This window comes from Chelmon rostratus, chromosome 10 (genome assembly GCF_017976325.1).
Source record: "Chelmon rostratus isolate fCheRos1 chromosome 10, fCheRos1.pri, whole genome shotgun sequence".
NCBI classification, from domain to species: domain Eukaryota; kingdom Metazoa; phylum Chordata; class Actinopteri; order Chaetodontiformes; family Chaetodontidae; genus Chelmon; species Chelmon rostratus.
This window is the reverse complement of record NC_055667.1, coordinates 22,097,580-22,113,085: the sequence shown is the minus strand read 5'-3', so window position 1 is coordinate 22,113,085 and position 15,506 is coordinate 22,097,580. Positions and strand designations below refer to the sequence as shown.

General features: G+C 43.5%; 1 protein-coding gene across 10 annotated transcripts in view; it reads left to right on the top strand.

Annotated features, from left to right (window-relative positions):
• rap1gapa (RAP1 GTPase activating protein a) overlaps positions 1-15,167 on the top strand; it is a 41,333-nt gene extending 26,166 nt beyond the window's left edge. For 4 of the 10 annotated variants that reach the window (XM_041944952.1, XM_041944958.1, XM_041944957.1 and 1 more), the window contains 23 exons: positions 633-668; positions 1,792-1,839; positions 2,318-2,356; positions 2,482-2,673; positions 4,005-4,108; positions 4,583-4,661; positions 4,748-4,801; positions 5,631-5,714; positions 6,742-6,842; positions 7,005-7,134; positions 8,119-8,274; positions 8,358-8,429; positions 8,525-8,611; positions 8,725-8,865; positions 10,191-10,322; positions 11,979-12,056; positions 13,133-13,242; positions 13,463-13,585; positions 13,730-13,865; positions 13,968-14,079; positions 14,545-14,624; positions 14,728-14,775; positions 14,998-15,167. In XM_041944952.1, coding sequence (XP_041800886.1) covers positions 633-668; positions 1,792-1,839; positions 2,318-2,356; positions 2,482-2,673; positions 4,005-4,108; positions 4,583-4,661; positions 4,748-4,801; positions 5,631-5,714; positions 6,742-6,842; positions 7,005-7,134; positions 8,119-8,274; positions 8,358-8,429; positions 8,525-8,611; positions 8,725-8,865; positions 10,191-10,322; positions 11,979-12,056; positions 13,133-13,242; positions 13,463-13,585; positions 13,730-13,865; positions 13,968-14,079; positions 14,545-14,624; positions 14,728-14,736 — 2,103 coding nt within the window. In that variant the 3' untranslated portion in view covers positions 14,737-14,775; positions 14,998-15,167. The remainder of the gene's footprint in view (positions 1-632; positions 669-1,791; positions 1,840-2,317; positions 2,357-2,481; positions 2,674-4,004; positions 4,109-4,582; positions 4,662-4,747; positions 4,802-5,630; positions 5,715-6,741; positions 6,843-7,004; positions 7,135-8,118; positions 8,275-8,357; positions 8,430-8,524; positions 8,612-8,724; positions 8,866-10,190; positions 10,323-11,978; positions 12,057-13,132; positions 13,243-13,462; positions 13,586-13,729; positions 13,866-13,967; positions 14,080-14,544; positions 14,625-14,727; positions 14,776-14,997) is intronic. The other 6 variants (XM_041944954.1, XM_041944961.1, XM_041944953.1 and 3 more) reach the window with 5 other exon arrangements.
• Positions 15,168-15,506: the final 339 nt, after the last annotated feature.

Below are 15,506 nucleotides of genomic sequence, written 5' to 3'. Positions count from 1 at the left end.
GGGTCCAGTTGGCTCCGCACATAACAAACCTCGCTATGCAGAAGAACATACTGTGCTTTTCTTTGTGTGTTGTGATTTTCTGGAATGCAAAAGGAATATTTGTTCATGCATCTTTATAATACATGAAATAGTTCGTTATTGGTGTAACAGCTTTATGGCCTTTTTGTAATTCTGTCATCTTCGTCTAATGTGCAATCCCAGTCTTCAGCAAAGGGAAAGGTTACCACCTCAGTACTTTTCTACATGTTAGGTTTTAATAAGGTCAGAAGGAAAGAAAAAAACATTTAAAGGAAAAAAAAAGACAATAGAGCTATTCCTGGTCACCAATCACGTCGTACTTTAGAGAGAACACCAGATGTCCAAGGGCACCGTCCGCTGAATAGTAATTAAAGTGTTCCTGAAGGCACAGTGCAAGGGTACGGCCACTAGTATCCGTCGTAAACAGACCCAGAACACAATACGGAAGCATGGTCAACAAAATACAAGGCTGAAAGCTCAAATGACTGTTTGTCTGTCACTGGATGCGCTGTGATGAAGCTCCACATGCAGTAATAAATGCTGAACTGCAATCAGACTCACTGCTGTAGAAACAAATGAACTCAAAACATGTCATGTCACTCTCCTCTCTCCAGACCACAGATTTATTTGAAATGATTGAAAGGATGCAGGTAAGACGATGCATTGATCTTTGTGTGTTCGGCTCTCTCGCCCGTACTCACCAAGCAACTAACCAGTCGAGTGCGTCTCTTCCTAATTCTGCAGCACTTTGGCCCTCTCCTCAGCCACAGCGCTTTCTGCACGTTCCGTCCATGAGAACGATGCTGAGTGTGGCGTTTGCAGAGGAGAGTTGTCAGAGCGTTGTACGCGTGTCTCTGCTGTGTCTCTGTTAACATTCTGGAGGTAACACTGGCTGACAGCGCTGTAAGCTTATTATCTCACCTCAAAAACTGTCTCCTGGTTTCTGAAGCCCTTAGAAGGATGTTTATTTTAATCATGCAGTCTCTCACATGACGGCTTAAGAGTCTTCTCAAAAGACTGTTTTTTCGCATTTGTGTTTGCAGTTAGTGCATCAATGCTGAAGTACATACTGTTTTTTTTTTTAAATATTCCAGTCTGGTAGTGTTTGCATAACTGAATATTAAAAAAATGAAATATTCCTCTTTAGGAGGGGGTGTTTTTCCCACAATGAAGCCATATGATGTATCGTCTTCCGTGACACCAGGCGCCATCACGTAGCCCTGATTTAGTGACACTGGATCTCTTTCTCTGCATCGTTCTCCCTCTTTTACACAAACACGCACATACACACACACACGCGCCTCAGGTCCGATGGGTGCTTCAGTGTCGGTTAGCTCAGCATCCTTTCAATCTCTGGGGTCTCATTACCGCTCTTCTTCTGTGTGCTAACAGACTTTTCAGTCCCTCCCAAATGCCTGCACTTTAGCATCCGTTAATTGTCTTTCGGTATTCACACTCTGTGTATGTAATGTGACCCTTTTTTGTGTCTTTCCATCTGTCCCTGGCTGACTTTGCTTTGTCGCCTGCTGCACATCTCTTGGGCAAAGTGTGTGTGTTATGTAACGGGGTTGATCATTTTCTCCCAGTTTGTGTTGTTGTTGTTATTTCCAACATGATTAATACACTTTACGCCGATTTGTTTTTTTACAATGAGTGTCTGAATGTAGGTATTTGTGTCGACTCATTTGAATTAAAAGCCAGCTGCTGTGTTGATGACTGAGCGTGACCCTTCTCTCTCTCTCTGGTGTCTTATCTCACCCTCTCCTCTTGTAGGGCAACAGGATGGATGAGCAGAGATGCACCTTTCCTCCCCCACTGAAGGTGCGACTCTCCGTGTAAAGGCAGTATTATTCACATGATGCGGTCATTGTCTAACGATGGCTCCACCATATCTCGCTCTGGCAGACGGGCCGATTACTTCTGCACAATGTAGCACACTGTTATTCATAATGCAGTGCAATGCTGTCAAGTCTCGCCATCAGTTTTATACCCACAGAGATAGATCGGATTCAAAATCATATATCCTCTGATGCTTTGCTCTGTGGGTGGAAATGGTGAAATCTTTGCGCCAAATTTAACAGGATATGACGCTGGTGTAATACAGTATCAATGTGCCAAATAATTGCAGTACTTTGATCAGCAATGCATTGATTCCTATGCAGTTTCCAAACTGATTATCATTGCATAACAGTTATGCAATTACTCTGAAGCAGCGTCCCTTGGGATTACAGAATTGGACTGTGTGGTTATTTTTATTCTTTGATGAGAAAACAAAGCTTTTTTTTCTCTACTTTTGCAGACTGAGGAGGACTACATCCCATACCCGAGTGTCCATGAGGTAAATGATGATGTGCAGCAGTAGCACTTTGTTTGTATAATCAGTTCAGTTTTGTTCTTGCGCTCGAATTGCTTTCACACATGCACCGTGTTTCTCGACCCTTGTTATTTTGCATCTTGGGGCAGGTGCTGGGCAGGAAAAGCCCCTTCCCGCTCATCCTCCTGCCGCAGTTTGGGGGTTACTGGATCGAAGGGACTAACCATGAGCTGAGTGACAAAGTGGACACTGAACAGCTGCAGCCTCTGTCCCCGAACACCCGCACCAAGCTGGAATGTAACACGACAGCCACAATCTACCGGAAACACTTCCTGGGCAAGGTGAGCCACTCTGTGCAACACAGAGAGAAGTCACTTTGGCCTGGATGTGCAAATTTTCCCATCTTGAAAACGCAAAAACTAAGCTGGAAAACATGTTTGAGACTATGCATGCAGTCTTAAAAAGACAACCCAGCCAAGAAATGAAACGAACATCCAATGATGGTAAGAGAGGAAAACTGAGGGACTTCTGGGTAGAACAATTATCAATGCACATTCATTTCTTAATGCATAATAACCCATTAAACGTGTGGCAAACCTTTGTTTTTCATACTGAATCCATTTCCTCCATCTTCTTAAGTGAGCTTAGCTTAATGCAATTTGCTCCATTGTTTGAATTTGACTCATTTCTTTCCATGCTTTTATGCATGGTCATGATTTCCAAAACCATTTATTCCCAAATTTCAAAGCAGAAATAAAGATTGTATAAAAGAATGACCTCTAAAAAAATGATAGAAATATGTATAACTCATACACTAAATTTCTTGGGGTATTCTACAAAGTCAAACAAATTCTGCATCAAAATGAGAAGCTGTAATTATTGTTTTCCCACTGAATTGAGCAAAACCAAAAAATATGATTAAATGTAGCCTGATTTGTTTTTGCTGCATCTCCAACATTTTAATGTCACTGCTAAATTACATTTAGCTGTCAGATTTATTTGATAATATAGTGCCTCTGTATTGTGTCTTATATCTGTGTTGTTCTACAAATGTTTCCCCGTTGCTGATTAGTTAGCCGAATTCTAAGTTACCATATCTTAGCTTATGTCTTTAAACCTAATTTTTACAGTGAGTTAGTTTGTAGTTTTTCCCATGTTCAATAATTGTGTTTGCAAATCAATATAACGATGGGAACCTCGATGTTTATTTAGCAATGAAGTCGGTCGTACTCTTTTTGAAAAGGTGTGTTCTCCTTTCAAAGTGATATTCCTGCAGTCGTCCTCACGAAGGCCTTCATTACAACAGCTTCCTTTTCCCTCAAATGAGCCTCATTACTCTCAGAACATTTCACAATCAATTTCACTTCTTGCTCATTATAGTAATGAAATGAATAAGCAATAAGCGAATCCCAGTTGAGTAAACCACTTACAGCGACCAGCCTCACTGTTTGGCACCTCGAACGCTGCTGCTAATGAAGATGCATTAGGCTTTGCCACCTGTTCTTACACGCACATAATATGAACAAATTTGATCTGCCTGTGGTAGAAAAACAGCAGAGGAAGAAAAGGTACTCAGATTGGAAAGATATGGCTGACTGGAGCGCATGCACATGTTTTGTGCACTCTATTTATGACAGATACTAATGGCTCTATCCCTGCACTGTGTCCTCAGGAACACTTTAATTACTATTCAGTGGACAGCGCCCTTGGACATCTGGTGTTCTCTCTAAAGTACGATGTGATTGGTGACCAGGAACATCTCCGTCTAATGCTCAGGTAATGCTCATTATGCATACATGGTGCGGTGCAGTGTCGCTCAATTTACAGTGAAATTGAATCTTTAACTCTGTGCTCTGCGAGTCAGCATCTGAAGATGATGAATGTGAAAGGCTTAACTAAAACGTCACCTCTCTCCTGATCAGTGGGAAATAAATCGCATAACGCATTTTTGCGTTCCTAAAAAGCCCAGTGTTGACTGGATAAACACATCCTCCCAGCACGGGTGTTATCAAAAGAGTCATAAAGCTGGAGAGAGTGTCAACAGCGCTGTCATTCCCACAGCGGAGTAACAGATGGACTATTTAGGCCAGCGAGTGGGTGGGGAGGGAGGGAGGGAAGGGAAAGAGAGGCGAGGGGGGGCAAGTTTGATGATGGTCCGCACCGGATCATCTCTTTCCCATCTGAAATGTTGCGTCACGTTGTATGGCTTTGAAACCCCACTGTGAGATCATTGTTTTGTGATCTCACCAGGAACAAGCTGAAAACCCACCACGATGTGATCCCCATCTCCTGTCTGACAGAGTTTCCCAACGTGGTCCAAATGGCCAAGGTAAGACGAGTGTGCAGAGACTTGTCCGCTGTGATGCAGTCAAACCACATTCTGACATGTTTTTTCTCTGTTTCTTCTAATCCAAGCTCGTCTGTGAAGAGGTCAACGTGGACCGCTTTTTTCCCGTCCTTTATCCAAAAGTAAGATCTGGGTTTTTTTGGTTTTTTTTTTGCACTGTTGCAGCTAGCAGCCCTTTCCAGTCCCACACATGTGATGAGTCAAAGGATTTAAAACAATAGTCAGACACCCATAGGAAACGCTGTCAAACAGAGCACATTTCACACTAAAAGTCTAGAACTCTAGAAAGATACCAGCTTGATTCGTCTCATTCAGACTGCTGACGCCTCGTATTAGCCTCGGATAAACTTTACATGCATTTTTTACACAAGACGAGGATGGTGGATTTCGTCCCTCGTCACTTACGTAAGCCTCTTTCACACATCGCTGCCAGTAAATTCCTGGGACAACCTTTTAGGCGCTGCGGCTACGTGCAGGAACATTCGCTTCCAGCGCTTTTCCCCACGTGCCGTAGCAAAGCCAGAATAGACGGGGCAAGGGACAGTCCAGCAGATGGCGGTAGTCATTCCAACTGCCGTAAAACTCAACAGAACAAGAAAGATGGCACAATGTTCCTGTATTTAATATTCAACAAGTTTGCAAGACGAGTGTTTGTCTTGTGATTGGCCGTCTCGCTCAACATGAAAGCATCTTCCCTCATAACCTTTTCCGTGCTTGTCCCTGCAGTGTTATTGCTTTCATTCACAACACAGCCGTGCCAGCGTTTTCCATGTTACTTCCCATGTTACTCAGCCTAGAGGCACTATAGAAAGCATGTCAGCAAGAGATCTCTTATCAGGCAATATGTGTCAGTGTTCATGTTCAGTCGATATTGTTTTAAGACAGACTTGAAAAACTGTGAACCTGTCCTTTAATATTTCTGTTATATCTACAGTATATATTTTCTTACAGGCTTCCCGACTTATCGTCACCTTTGACGAACATGTGATAAGCAACAATTTCAAGTTTGGGGTCATTTATCAAAAGTTTGGACAGGTGAGTGGTAAAGCCTGGCTCTGCAGAAGCGTGCACACGCTTTATATTCATTGTATTCAGTCCATGGACAATGCAAATGCACAGTACATTGTTATTTCTGATTTCCTCGAGGAGGCTGATTGTGCTCAGTCATCCTCGGTCTTAACTATGGCTTTCAGTCCAGCGCAGTCCGTGCGGGGGTCTTCAACGCTCCCTCTCATTTTCCGAGGCGATCGCAGTCCTCTTGTTTACTATGTCGGCGGCAGAAGAGCTATTGAATGCTCTGCAGAGGGCACTTGTACGTTCATGTACGCGTGCAAAGATCTGCACTGTTGATCCCGTAAAGCCTGCGGTAATTTAAATGCATTGTTAAATACACTGTAAATGAGCCAAGGGCCATCTCAAGAAGATGGAGGGCCCTCCTCTCACACTGCAGGGCATTTTCTATTCAGGAGGGTGCTAAGGGAAGGTATGATGGTTAATGGGCATACTGCATACAGAAAACAGAACAGAAATGCTCAATAAGCCTCTTCTCAGGCATTGTCTCTATGTGTGTGTTTTGAAGCAGGCTTTTGTGTACATGTCACCACTCCAATTACTGACAATGGACAATCAACAGTCCCTCACAGCTGATCGTTACTGCAAGCTCTCCTAAAGTCCATCTCTAAACCTCTTTCACCTCTGTAATCTCAAATGCAAATGCAGGGTGTTTGAGTGCCAAACACACATCCAATACTCTTCACTTCCCTGCATCCAGTTATTGAACCCAATGATCTGTTGCTGTAATAGCACACCTTACATAAAACTCTGATTGCGCCCTTGTTGGCGCTCAGGCATGCAAATCTTACCTCTTGTGATCAGTTATCATTTGCTTCTCAGACATTATCCTTATTGCTTGTTCATTTGCAGTCATAAGCACCATTATTATTGGACACTAGCACCGTAGCAAGCAGCCGTGCAAATCATCCTCAGTGCTTCAAACTTGTAGCTGCTGAAGCCATTTTGTCCTCCAAGCCTTTATGTTTATGTTTTTTTTAACTGGCTGCAGACTTCAGAGGAAGAGCTCTTTGGCAACAGTGAGGAGAGTCCTGCCTTTGTAGAATTCCTGGAGTTTCTCGGAGAGAAAATTGAGCTGCACAACTTTAAAGGGTGAGGATCTGAATGTGGTTTGAGTATACTCTGCCATGCTTTTTGTCACATGATGCCAACTGCAGTTTACAGTATATCAGGCTGGCTACAGGATTGATGCTCATGCTACTGCAGCGATGGTGGAGAATTATCTTGTTAGACATGGTTTCTGTGTGCTTGCAGTTTCCGCGGAGGGTTAGACGTGACTCACGGGCAGACTGGCACTGAATCTGTCTACTGCAACTACCGCAACAAAGAGGTCATGTTCCATGTGTCCACAAAGCTGCCTTACACAGAGGGCGACACCCAGCAGGTACTGTAATGCAATACAGGACTAACACACCTTTCATGATTCACTGCAAGCAGTCGGACAGGTTCCCCCTGGGCATCGTAGTACCGCATTTGCATGTACCTCCGTGTTGCTGTGCCAAACAACCGCAGCGCATATTTGCAGAAAATCTTTCAGAAGTAGACATGAGTCACTTTAAATTTATGCTTTCGTGTCTGCATCCCTCACAGTGACTTAAAGCTGGGATGCAGAGCTGCGTTGCTCACACAACCGTGTCCTCCTTCACTCTTTCACACATATACGCATGAACACTCATTAAGTAGCACAAGCTCACACACCATTTGCCATCATGGTCGCACAGATGAGGCGGTGTCTATGTGTTCGGTCTTTCGAGCAGTAGTGGGTGTCAGACATAGACTCCTGTGAGCCAAGCAGTGCTTGCTCATCTGGCTGTCATCTGGAGAAACAGCGCTCCCTGGTGGTGGTTTATAAATTCACATGCTTAAGTGAAACGAGGAGAGAAGAGCTAAGAACGAGTTGCCCCTCGTAATTATTTAGATGTTCTATAGTTTACATACTGGACAAATCAGGGCTGTGTTGTACAATATAAAAAGCTGTCAATTCACCTCCTCTCATCTTTTCCTGAACTGCCCATCAGTAGTTTCACATAATTTATTAGCTGTGTTGACAATATGCCAGATTTTCTTTTTTTTTTTTTTTTTGCAATTTGGGTTTAAAAAAGTCAACATATTCTTTAAATTAATTAGCAAAAATGAGTGGGAACCGCAACAAAAGGCTCTCCTCGTTATTGTCTTTCAAATTCAATTGCAGGCAGCATTAAATATGTCCTGAAACATCCTAAATTTGGCTTTCTGAAACCTGCAGATAACAAATAACATTCACACATCAGCACTCTTTCAGCTTACAGTAATTGTCTTGAGAGTGGCGTGCTTGCATTGATTTGCTCATTCGTTTGTCATAAGTTGCTTTGTGCCTGGTGTGTTGCAGCTGCAGAGAAAGAGGCACATAGGGAACGACATTGTGGCCATCGTGTTCCAGGAGGAAAACACTCCTTTTGTACCGGACATGATCGCCTCCAACTTCCTCCACGCCTACGTTGTGGTCCAAGTGGTCAACCCCTGCACTGACAACGTCCTCTACAGGGTAACGTATTTCCCTCACTGTGGCCTGACGTTACTTCTTGTGATAATAACGCCATTAAACTTCATCGTGCTCTTAATTGTTAGGTGTCAGTGACAGCTCGGGATGACGTACCTTTCTTTGGCCCAGCCCTCCCAAACCCTGCTGTCTTTAAAAAAGTAAGAGAGAATAAGAGAAGAGAATAACTACTGAAGCCTCTGAGAAGTGCCATCGTGATGATGAACATGATGTCTCGCTGCTCCTCTCCTTCCAGGGCCCTGAATTCCATGAATTCCTATTTACTAAGCTGATCAATGCAGAGTACGCCTGCTACAAAGCTGAGAAATTTGCCAAATTAGAGGTGAGTAGTTGAAAAGCATTTAAAACATTTCTGTCTTTTTGCATCTCTGGCCACAGCTGCACAAAACGTCCATTTCTTCCTTTTCCCTCCTTGTGTATGTATATGTACGTCAGGAGCGGACGCGGTCGGCCTTGTTAGAGACCCTTTATGAGGAGCTGCATGTGAACAGCCAGGCCATGATGGGTGTTGGAGGAGATGATGACAAGCTGGAAAATGGGAGTGGAGGAGGAGGGGGCTTCTTTGAGTCCTTCAAGGTAACTGGAGGGGCGGCAGCAGAGGCCCAGGCTTCAATCTGACTGCTTCTCACTTCTGCAACTCTCTGCTTCAAAAAAAAAAGTCAATAAGTGAAAGTAAAGGACTTGATGAGCGACATGTTTGCATAAACAACTATTTATTTTCTATATTTTACTTCTGCTGCCACTGAAATATGACCACAGTTTTAATGCAGGCTTAGACTTAGTTAAAGAAGAAGTTCAACATTTTGGGAAATGCCTTTATTTTCTTTCTTGATGAGGGTTAGATGAGAAAACAGATATGTAGCTTAGCTTAGCTTAGATAGAAGAACACACATTACTCCCCATTAAAGCTGTCCGTTTCAAACTTTAGATTTTGTATTGATTGATTATTATTAGTATTATTAGGCAACTTCAGAGGTGCTGGCAGCTTGAATTTGTTATGTTCAGATAAACAGGCTAGATCTTTCCCCTTGTTTCCAGCCTCAATGCTAAGCTAACGTAACCCACTGCTTGCTGCGGCTACAACTGAGAATGATATTGATTTTCTCATCCAGCTCTCTGCAAGAAAGCAAACAAGCACATTTCCCAAAACGTCTAACTATACCTTTTATTGTCATCATAAGACAATAAAGATCACTGTTACTGCACAGGAAATGATCGAACTGGCATCAAGAGTCGCTCAGTAATGATTTTTGGCACCAGCTGTCAGACGTTTCTCCTGTTTTCTCTCTGGCTCTGTGCAAGCTGTGGGCTGTCGGGGCTTTATCAGACTCTGAATGAAGAGAGGCTCTGCTGCTCAGTCCTGCTGGAACACACTCTTGGCTTTCCAGCTTCTCCTCATCGTGCTTCCTAGCTGTTTCGTGCTGCTGTGCCGCTCCGCATGCCCCAGCGTTCAGTCTGAACGCTTGTTTCTCCAGTTCTGTCGTCTAATTTTTCTCATAATATCAAAGAGGATCTTTCGCTGTCAGATGCCATCACCTCCTCACTCTGCTCCATGCCTGTAAAAAGGTGCACTGGGCTTTAAACCTCTCCTGGCTGTGTTAAACTCAGTGTGGTCACACATCTGTGAGCCACTTGGCCTTTCTACTTCCCCTCTCTTCTCTTACCACCTATCCACACATAATGACTCATGTGAACCCCGCTTCCGGGCCTCAAAGCTTAGCAGTGTTCTCTGTCGCTTCCTTGTCTGCCAGGATTAGCGTCAGGCCAGTGCTCTCTGCCTGTAGTGGTCAGTGTTCAGGGACAGCCCCAAGGCTCCTCTGTAACGCCGCACAGCGATGCTGAGGGGTCAGAGGGGTCAGCGCCATCTGAATGTATCTCCTCCTCCTCGTCTCTCCCTGTAGCGAGTGATCCGCAGCAGGAGCCAGTCTATGGACGCCATGGGTCTTACTTTCAAGAAGCCACACACAGTCTCCACTAGCCTCAGCAGCAGCTTTAACCACGACCCCGCAGAGAGCCCCAAATTCCCAGGGATAGTAAGTACAGTGCCACTCCTCCTGGTCTTAAAGCGAGGCGAGTCTCCCTCTGCCTCCCCCAGCAGTTCTACTAAAGTTTATGCCCCCCTTCTCCCTCACTTGCCTGCTGCACTAACTTCTCACAAAGACGGGCTGCACACTCGGTCGGGTGGAGCATTGATTTATATTTGGCTCTCACAATGCAACAGCTGCACATTGTCTGCCACCACAAGATGACTGGACACTCGTAGACTTGAATGCTTCTAGGACACGAGGTGAATTTCTCCCCTGGGTTAAAGCTGCTTCTAGTTCTTACTGTTGTTACCTGTGTTCTAATTATGTAAATCCCTGTGCATCTGCATTGCTCATAAGTGCACACTTGAATTCTAATGAATGTGGATTGAGTCCCTTGTGTGTGTGTGTGTGTGTGTGTGTGTGTGTCATATATTACTCATGTTGTGGGGACATAAATCTGTTTACACAGTCACATTATGGGACTTGCCTTCCTTATGGGGACAAAATGCAAGCTCCCATAATGTAAATCATTAAATCTTACAATGAAGACTTGGGCTAAGGTTAGGGTGAAGTTGGTGTTGGTTGGTTAGGATTAGGTGGAGGTTCTGGTTAGGATAAGTCTCCAGGGTATGAGTGTACAGTAAGTTTATGCAATGTCAAATTGATGGAAAAACAACTCTGTGTGTGTTTGTGTGTGTGTGCATGAGTGTGTGTGCATGCCTGTTAAAGCTTGCAGACTTTTCTTTTTGGCAATCATACAGTATTTTTAATTGTGATTATGAATAAATGACTATCTGACCTTGTATCTCCAAATGACAACTTTCTTTTGTATTTTCACAGAGTTCATGTAATTGCCTCTGAAAACGCTGCAAAAAGCCCTGAATGTTACACAATAATTTTTCAACTCACAGAGGAGCTTTTCAGCCTTCAGCTGCAAGAAAAACATCACTTTAATTTGTAGTTACAAGGTCTTCGCTTACGTAACAGTGACTATGCATATGGTTGCTTGTCTGATTATGTACTGCACATTTTAGGGGGCTGTGTTTATGGTATATTTTATAATGGAAATTCTCTAAATTGTACAGAAGTAAGATTTATCATGAAATTTCTTATTTTTCCATGTTAGGCATTGACCAAGAATTGTTAGTTATGTGTAAATTGGAAACACCCACATTAACACTGTATTTCTAGATCACATTTAAGATCGCATCCGAAAATAACTACTATTATTAACCACCCTGCAATATTAATGAATATAACTCCAGCTTGCTTCTTGCCCATAACCCTGTCCTGTTGTGAAACCTGATGTATTAACATGCCGTATGTCCTCCTCTGCTGTTTTTATCTCTTCTTCATCCTCTTCCTCACAGGCGTATGGCTCACATAACCGGCTCATCACTTCTCTCTCCCATTCAGCTGCCTGTGTCGCACCCATGGAGCCAAAACGTCCCTCTTTGTATTCTCCAGTTAACGCGTGCTTTGTGTTTTGTTTGAATAACATGACTTACTGCATGGAATCTCATATATACTTGTGTATATCTCATGTTTTCTCTCCCCCTCCGCCCCCCTTTACCCTCCTCTCTTCCTTTTGTCCTCTGTCCTCATCACATGTCTCTCTCTCTCTCTGTCTCTGTCTGTATCTCCTCCTCCTGTGTGCCTCAGTCATTGCTTGTCCCAGGCAAGAGTCCCAGTAAATATGGACGTCGAGGCAGTGCCATAGGGATAGGAACAGTAGAAGAGGTTCATGTCTAATTCTAACTACTCTCTAACTACTCACCTCTCCTCTTTGCTCCTCCTCTTCGTCTGCATGGCTTCACTGCATCATGGCTAAACACTTTTCTCCACGCGTTTCAGCACTCTGTATTCAGCATGGTGTGCAGTGTGTGTTACAGACAGGATGTATTTTTAGATGTCAAAACAAAAGCATATAGATATAAATGTCCTCCTCCACCTTTTACTGTTAATTGATATGTCAGTCCCAATCTTTGGGATTTTATACATGTTGCCATGTAGAAATCATTCAGTATTAATCTGTTTTAATTGGTATGAATTACCGAGAATCATTTGCATATTAAGTGATAAGCAGCTCTGTGATATAAGTTTGGCACAGAGACATTAAAAGTTATATTTGAAGAAGCCACCTTTAGCTTCCTATTGCATATTTTCTTCTATTCTCACTGTCCTATCAGCTGTACTGCAGTATGTTTTCGCCTTTTGTAGTCTTTTCGGACTAATCTGTATTTCCATTCCAGTATGCTTAATTCCCTATTTGTTTAAACGTAATGAATATTAATGATTTAATGACCCCCTTACAGAGAAATTATTTTAAAAAAGAATCCTCCTCTTGCTCTTTGAAGCCACGTTGAATAAAAAAGGCTTTTTCAAGCTGATATTTTGAGAGCTTTAAAAGGGAGATTGAATGAACAAAGCAGTCGCTGAGAAAGCATATTTAGCGGTTGGCCCTGGAGCCTTTAAATCCATCTTTCATCTCCCGCCTTCGTGTGCTCTGCTCTGGCTGAAAGACTGGCACCGGGGCTTGACATTAAGCTGCTAAGTGCATATTTTAACTTTCCTTTTTCCACCGCTGTAACAACTCGAATGGAGCAATGTTACTGCAGCCTGATAATTCACGGCGACGTGTTTTTGGAAAGGATTTTTCCAAATGAATAAAGAAATTCGAATGGTTAAGCCAAAATAACCATTATCTCCCCTCAGCAATAAAGAGATAGAATGATATGGGCTTCAGATGAATTTAATATTACTCACAGAGATTTAAGGTGTTGTCGGACGCTGACTCTGTTCTCTCTCCCTGGCAGTCTTTGATAATCCCGGGGAAAAGCCCAACTAGGAAAAAGTCTGGTCCTTTCAGCTCCAGGAGAAGCAGTGCCATCGGAATAGAAAACATTCAAGAGGTCCAGGAGAAGAGGTGAGAAAAATCTCCTGCATATTACTGCTGTATTTATCTCTATGTCTATACCCACACAACACTTTTCAATTTTCTGCCTCTGCTATCTTATGTGTCCAAACCACTATAATCAATAAGTTTCATAATTTATTGCAGTTTACTTGTTATCAGCACGTACATGTCGATGCATGTAGAAATCTGTTTGCTTTTCCCGACTTTCCGTTCCACTTGTCTCATGTAGCAGTCGAGAGAACTCCCCGAATACCCAGAAGACCCCTGACAGCGGTCACGTCTCTCAAGATCCCAAATCTGACAACTCGTCCAATCAGAGCTCTCCTGAGGTGCTCACAACCACCAAGAACAGGTGTGTATAATAAACAGTATTGATCATATGTGTGTTTGTGTGACCGCTGGCCATTCCACAGCTGTGGCAGTGTGTTGTATAACTGCGTCCTATGAGATGAAATCAGGCTTGGCTGTGCTGGAGAGTGATTAACCCAAGGTGTAGTTCTTATCTCGTTGGCAGGGCCCCATCCATCCCTGAGGGTCAAGACCTCTCCCGCTCCTCCTCCAATGCAAGCAGCTTCGCCAGTGTGGTGGAGGAGAACGAGACAGAGGCCACAGAGGACTACGACACAGGCATGGTGAGCGCTGTCTTCACTATGTGAGCTTGTGAGAAACCATGACAAGCACTTGTAAGTGTTTATCTTGAAGTCTGACGTGTCTCTCCTCTGCACGCTTTCCAGGAGAGTCTGTCGTCTGCCGGGACGCCGCACAAGCGAGACTCCTTCACCTACAGCACCTGGCTGGAGGACAACATCAGCAGCACCAGTACCGCCAGTCGTGGTAACTCCCCAGGTGAGAGGTGGGATGTCAGGAGAGGCGGGTGCAGCAGACTGAAATATTCAGCACTTAGAACAACTAAAAGGGCTACTTTTACTGATGTACTGTTAATTTTCAGAAACACTTCATAATGCGGGTAGAATACACAGATGCTTAATGATTTCCTGATGCATAGCTAATGCATGCAATGACTCATGAGATTAATGCATGAATTCATGCAGGATGTATCATTAAATCCTTGCTGGCCATTAAAAAATAATTAAGCCACTATGAGTTTATGTTTAATGGATTATCAATGAGTGAAAGTTATCTCACATGACCATAGTCTTCCTTGTGGGGTCATCACGGAATGAGCAGGATGTTAGTCAGGCTTCCAGAGAAGGCAGGGGTGAGAAGTGGTGGGCCAAGTTTTTCTTTTTCAAAGTCAGCCTGCGATGGACATACCATACTCGTTTAATACACTGTTGACTCATCCTTCAGGGCCGAGTAAACCTGAACGGGGGAAGGGGACAGACATCCGTATTAAACTGGAACGACCACACGATCATCAGTCCTCATCGGTCAGTCACACTGAAATCTTAATTATCAATAATCATCTACTGTTAAATCACCTCTGTTGCCCAGCATGATATTTTTTATTGCTCTTTGTGCATCTCTGTGCAGAACTGTTAAATCCACCCACCTGGTTGTATCCTGGATCTCCATCTTCAGGTTAGATTTCCTCTGTACTCTCTCATGGTCTCTCAATCCACACATTTAAACTATAGACAAATGGACCAGATGTACTGCAGATGTACAAGCTCATGCTTGTGTTCTGTATAAATAGGGTGTTTTCTGTGTAATTCCTTATCAAGATTACTGAGGAATGAACAAAATCTTTTTATGAACATGGCTAATGAGAATGTTGACCAGACGTGTCTCTTATTCCCAAAGCATTCCCATACGTCACAATCCCTCTGGGAGATGAGACAAGTGCAGGCGTTCGCCATGACCAATGATGAGACGGAGGAGGACGAGGAAGATGAGGAAGAGGAGAAAAGGCAGACGGAGCCAGGCCAGTCTGCTGCTCAGCGAGGGCCAGAGTGCAGCTTATCCAGAAACCTGGAGGACACTGCAGAGGATGACGCACAAAGAGGGGCCAGCTTTTGCACAGTGTTGTTTCCTTCCACTCTTTTCTTTGCCTGTTCACACATCTGTTGCCTAGTCGTATGTTTTGTTTTAGCGCACCACTTGTTTCAAAATTGCACATTTAATAGTTTTATTTGTATTGTCAGTTAGTCTTGTCGAAGCCCAGGTCTGCTGGCTATTCAGGGTAAAGACCGTGCCATTGAGCTCCTGTGAGAAGGACGTCTGCTAGAACAGAGAGAAGATAATTGCTTGGATGGTTTCACCAAATCAACAAAGGTTTTGGCTCAATAAAGATCTCTAATGTATAAATAATA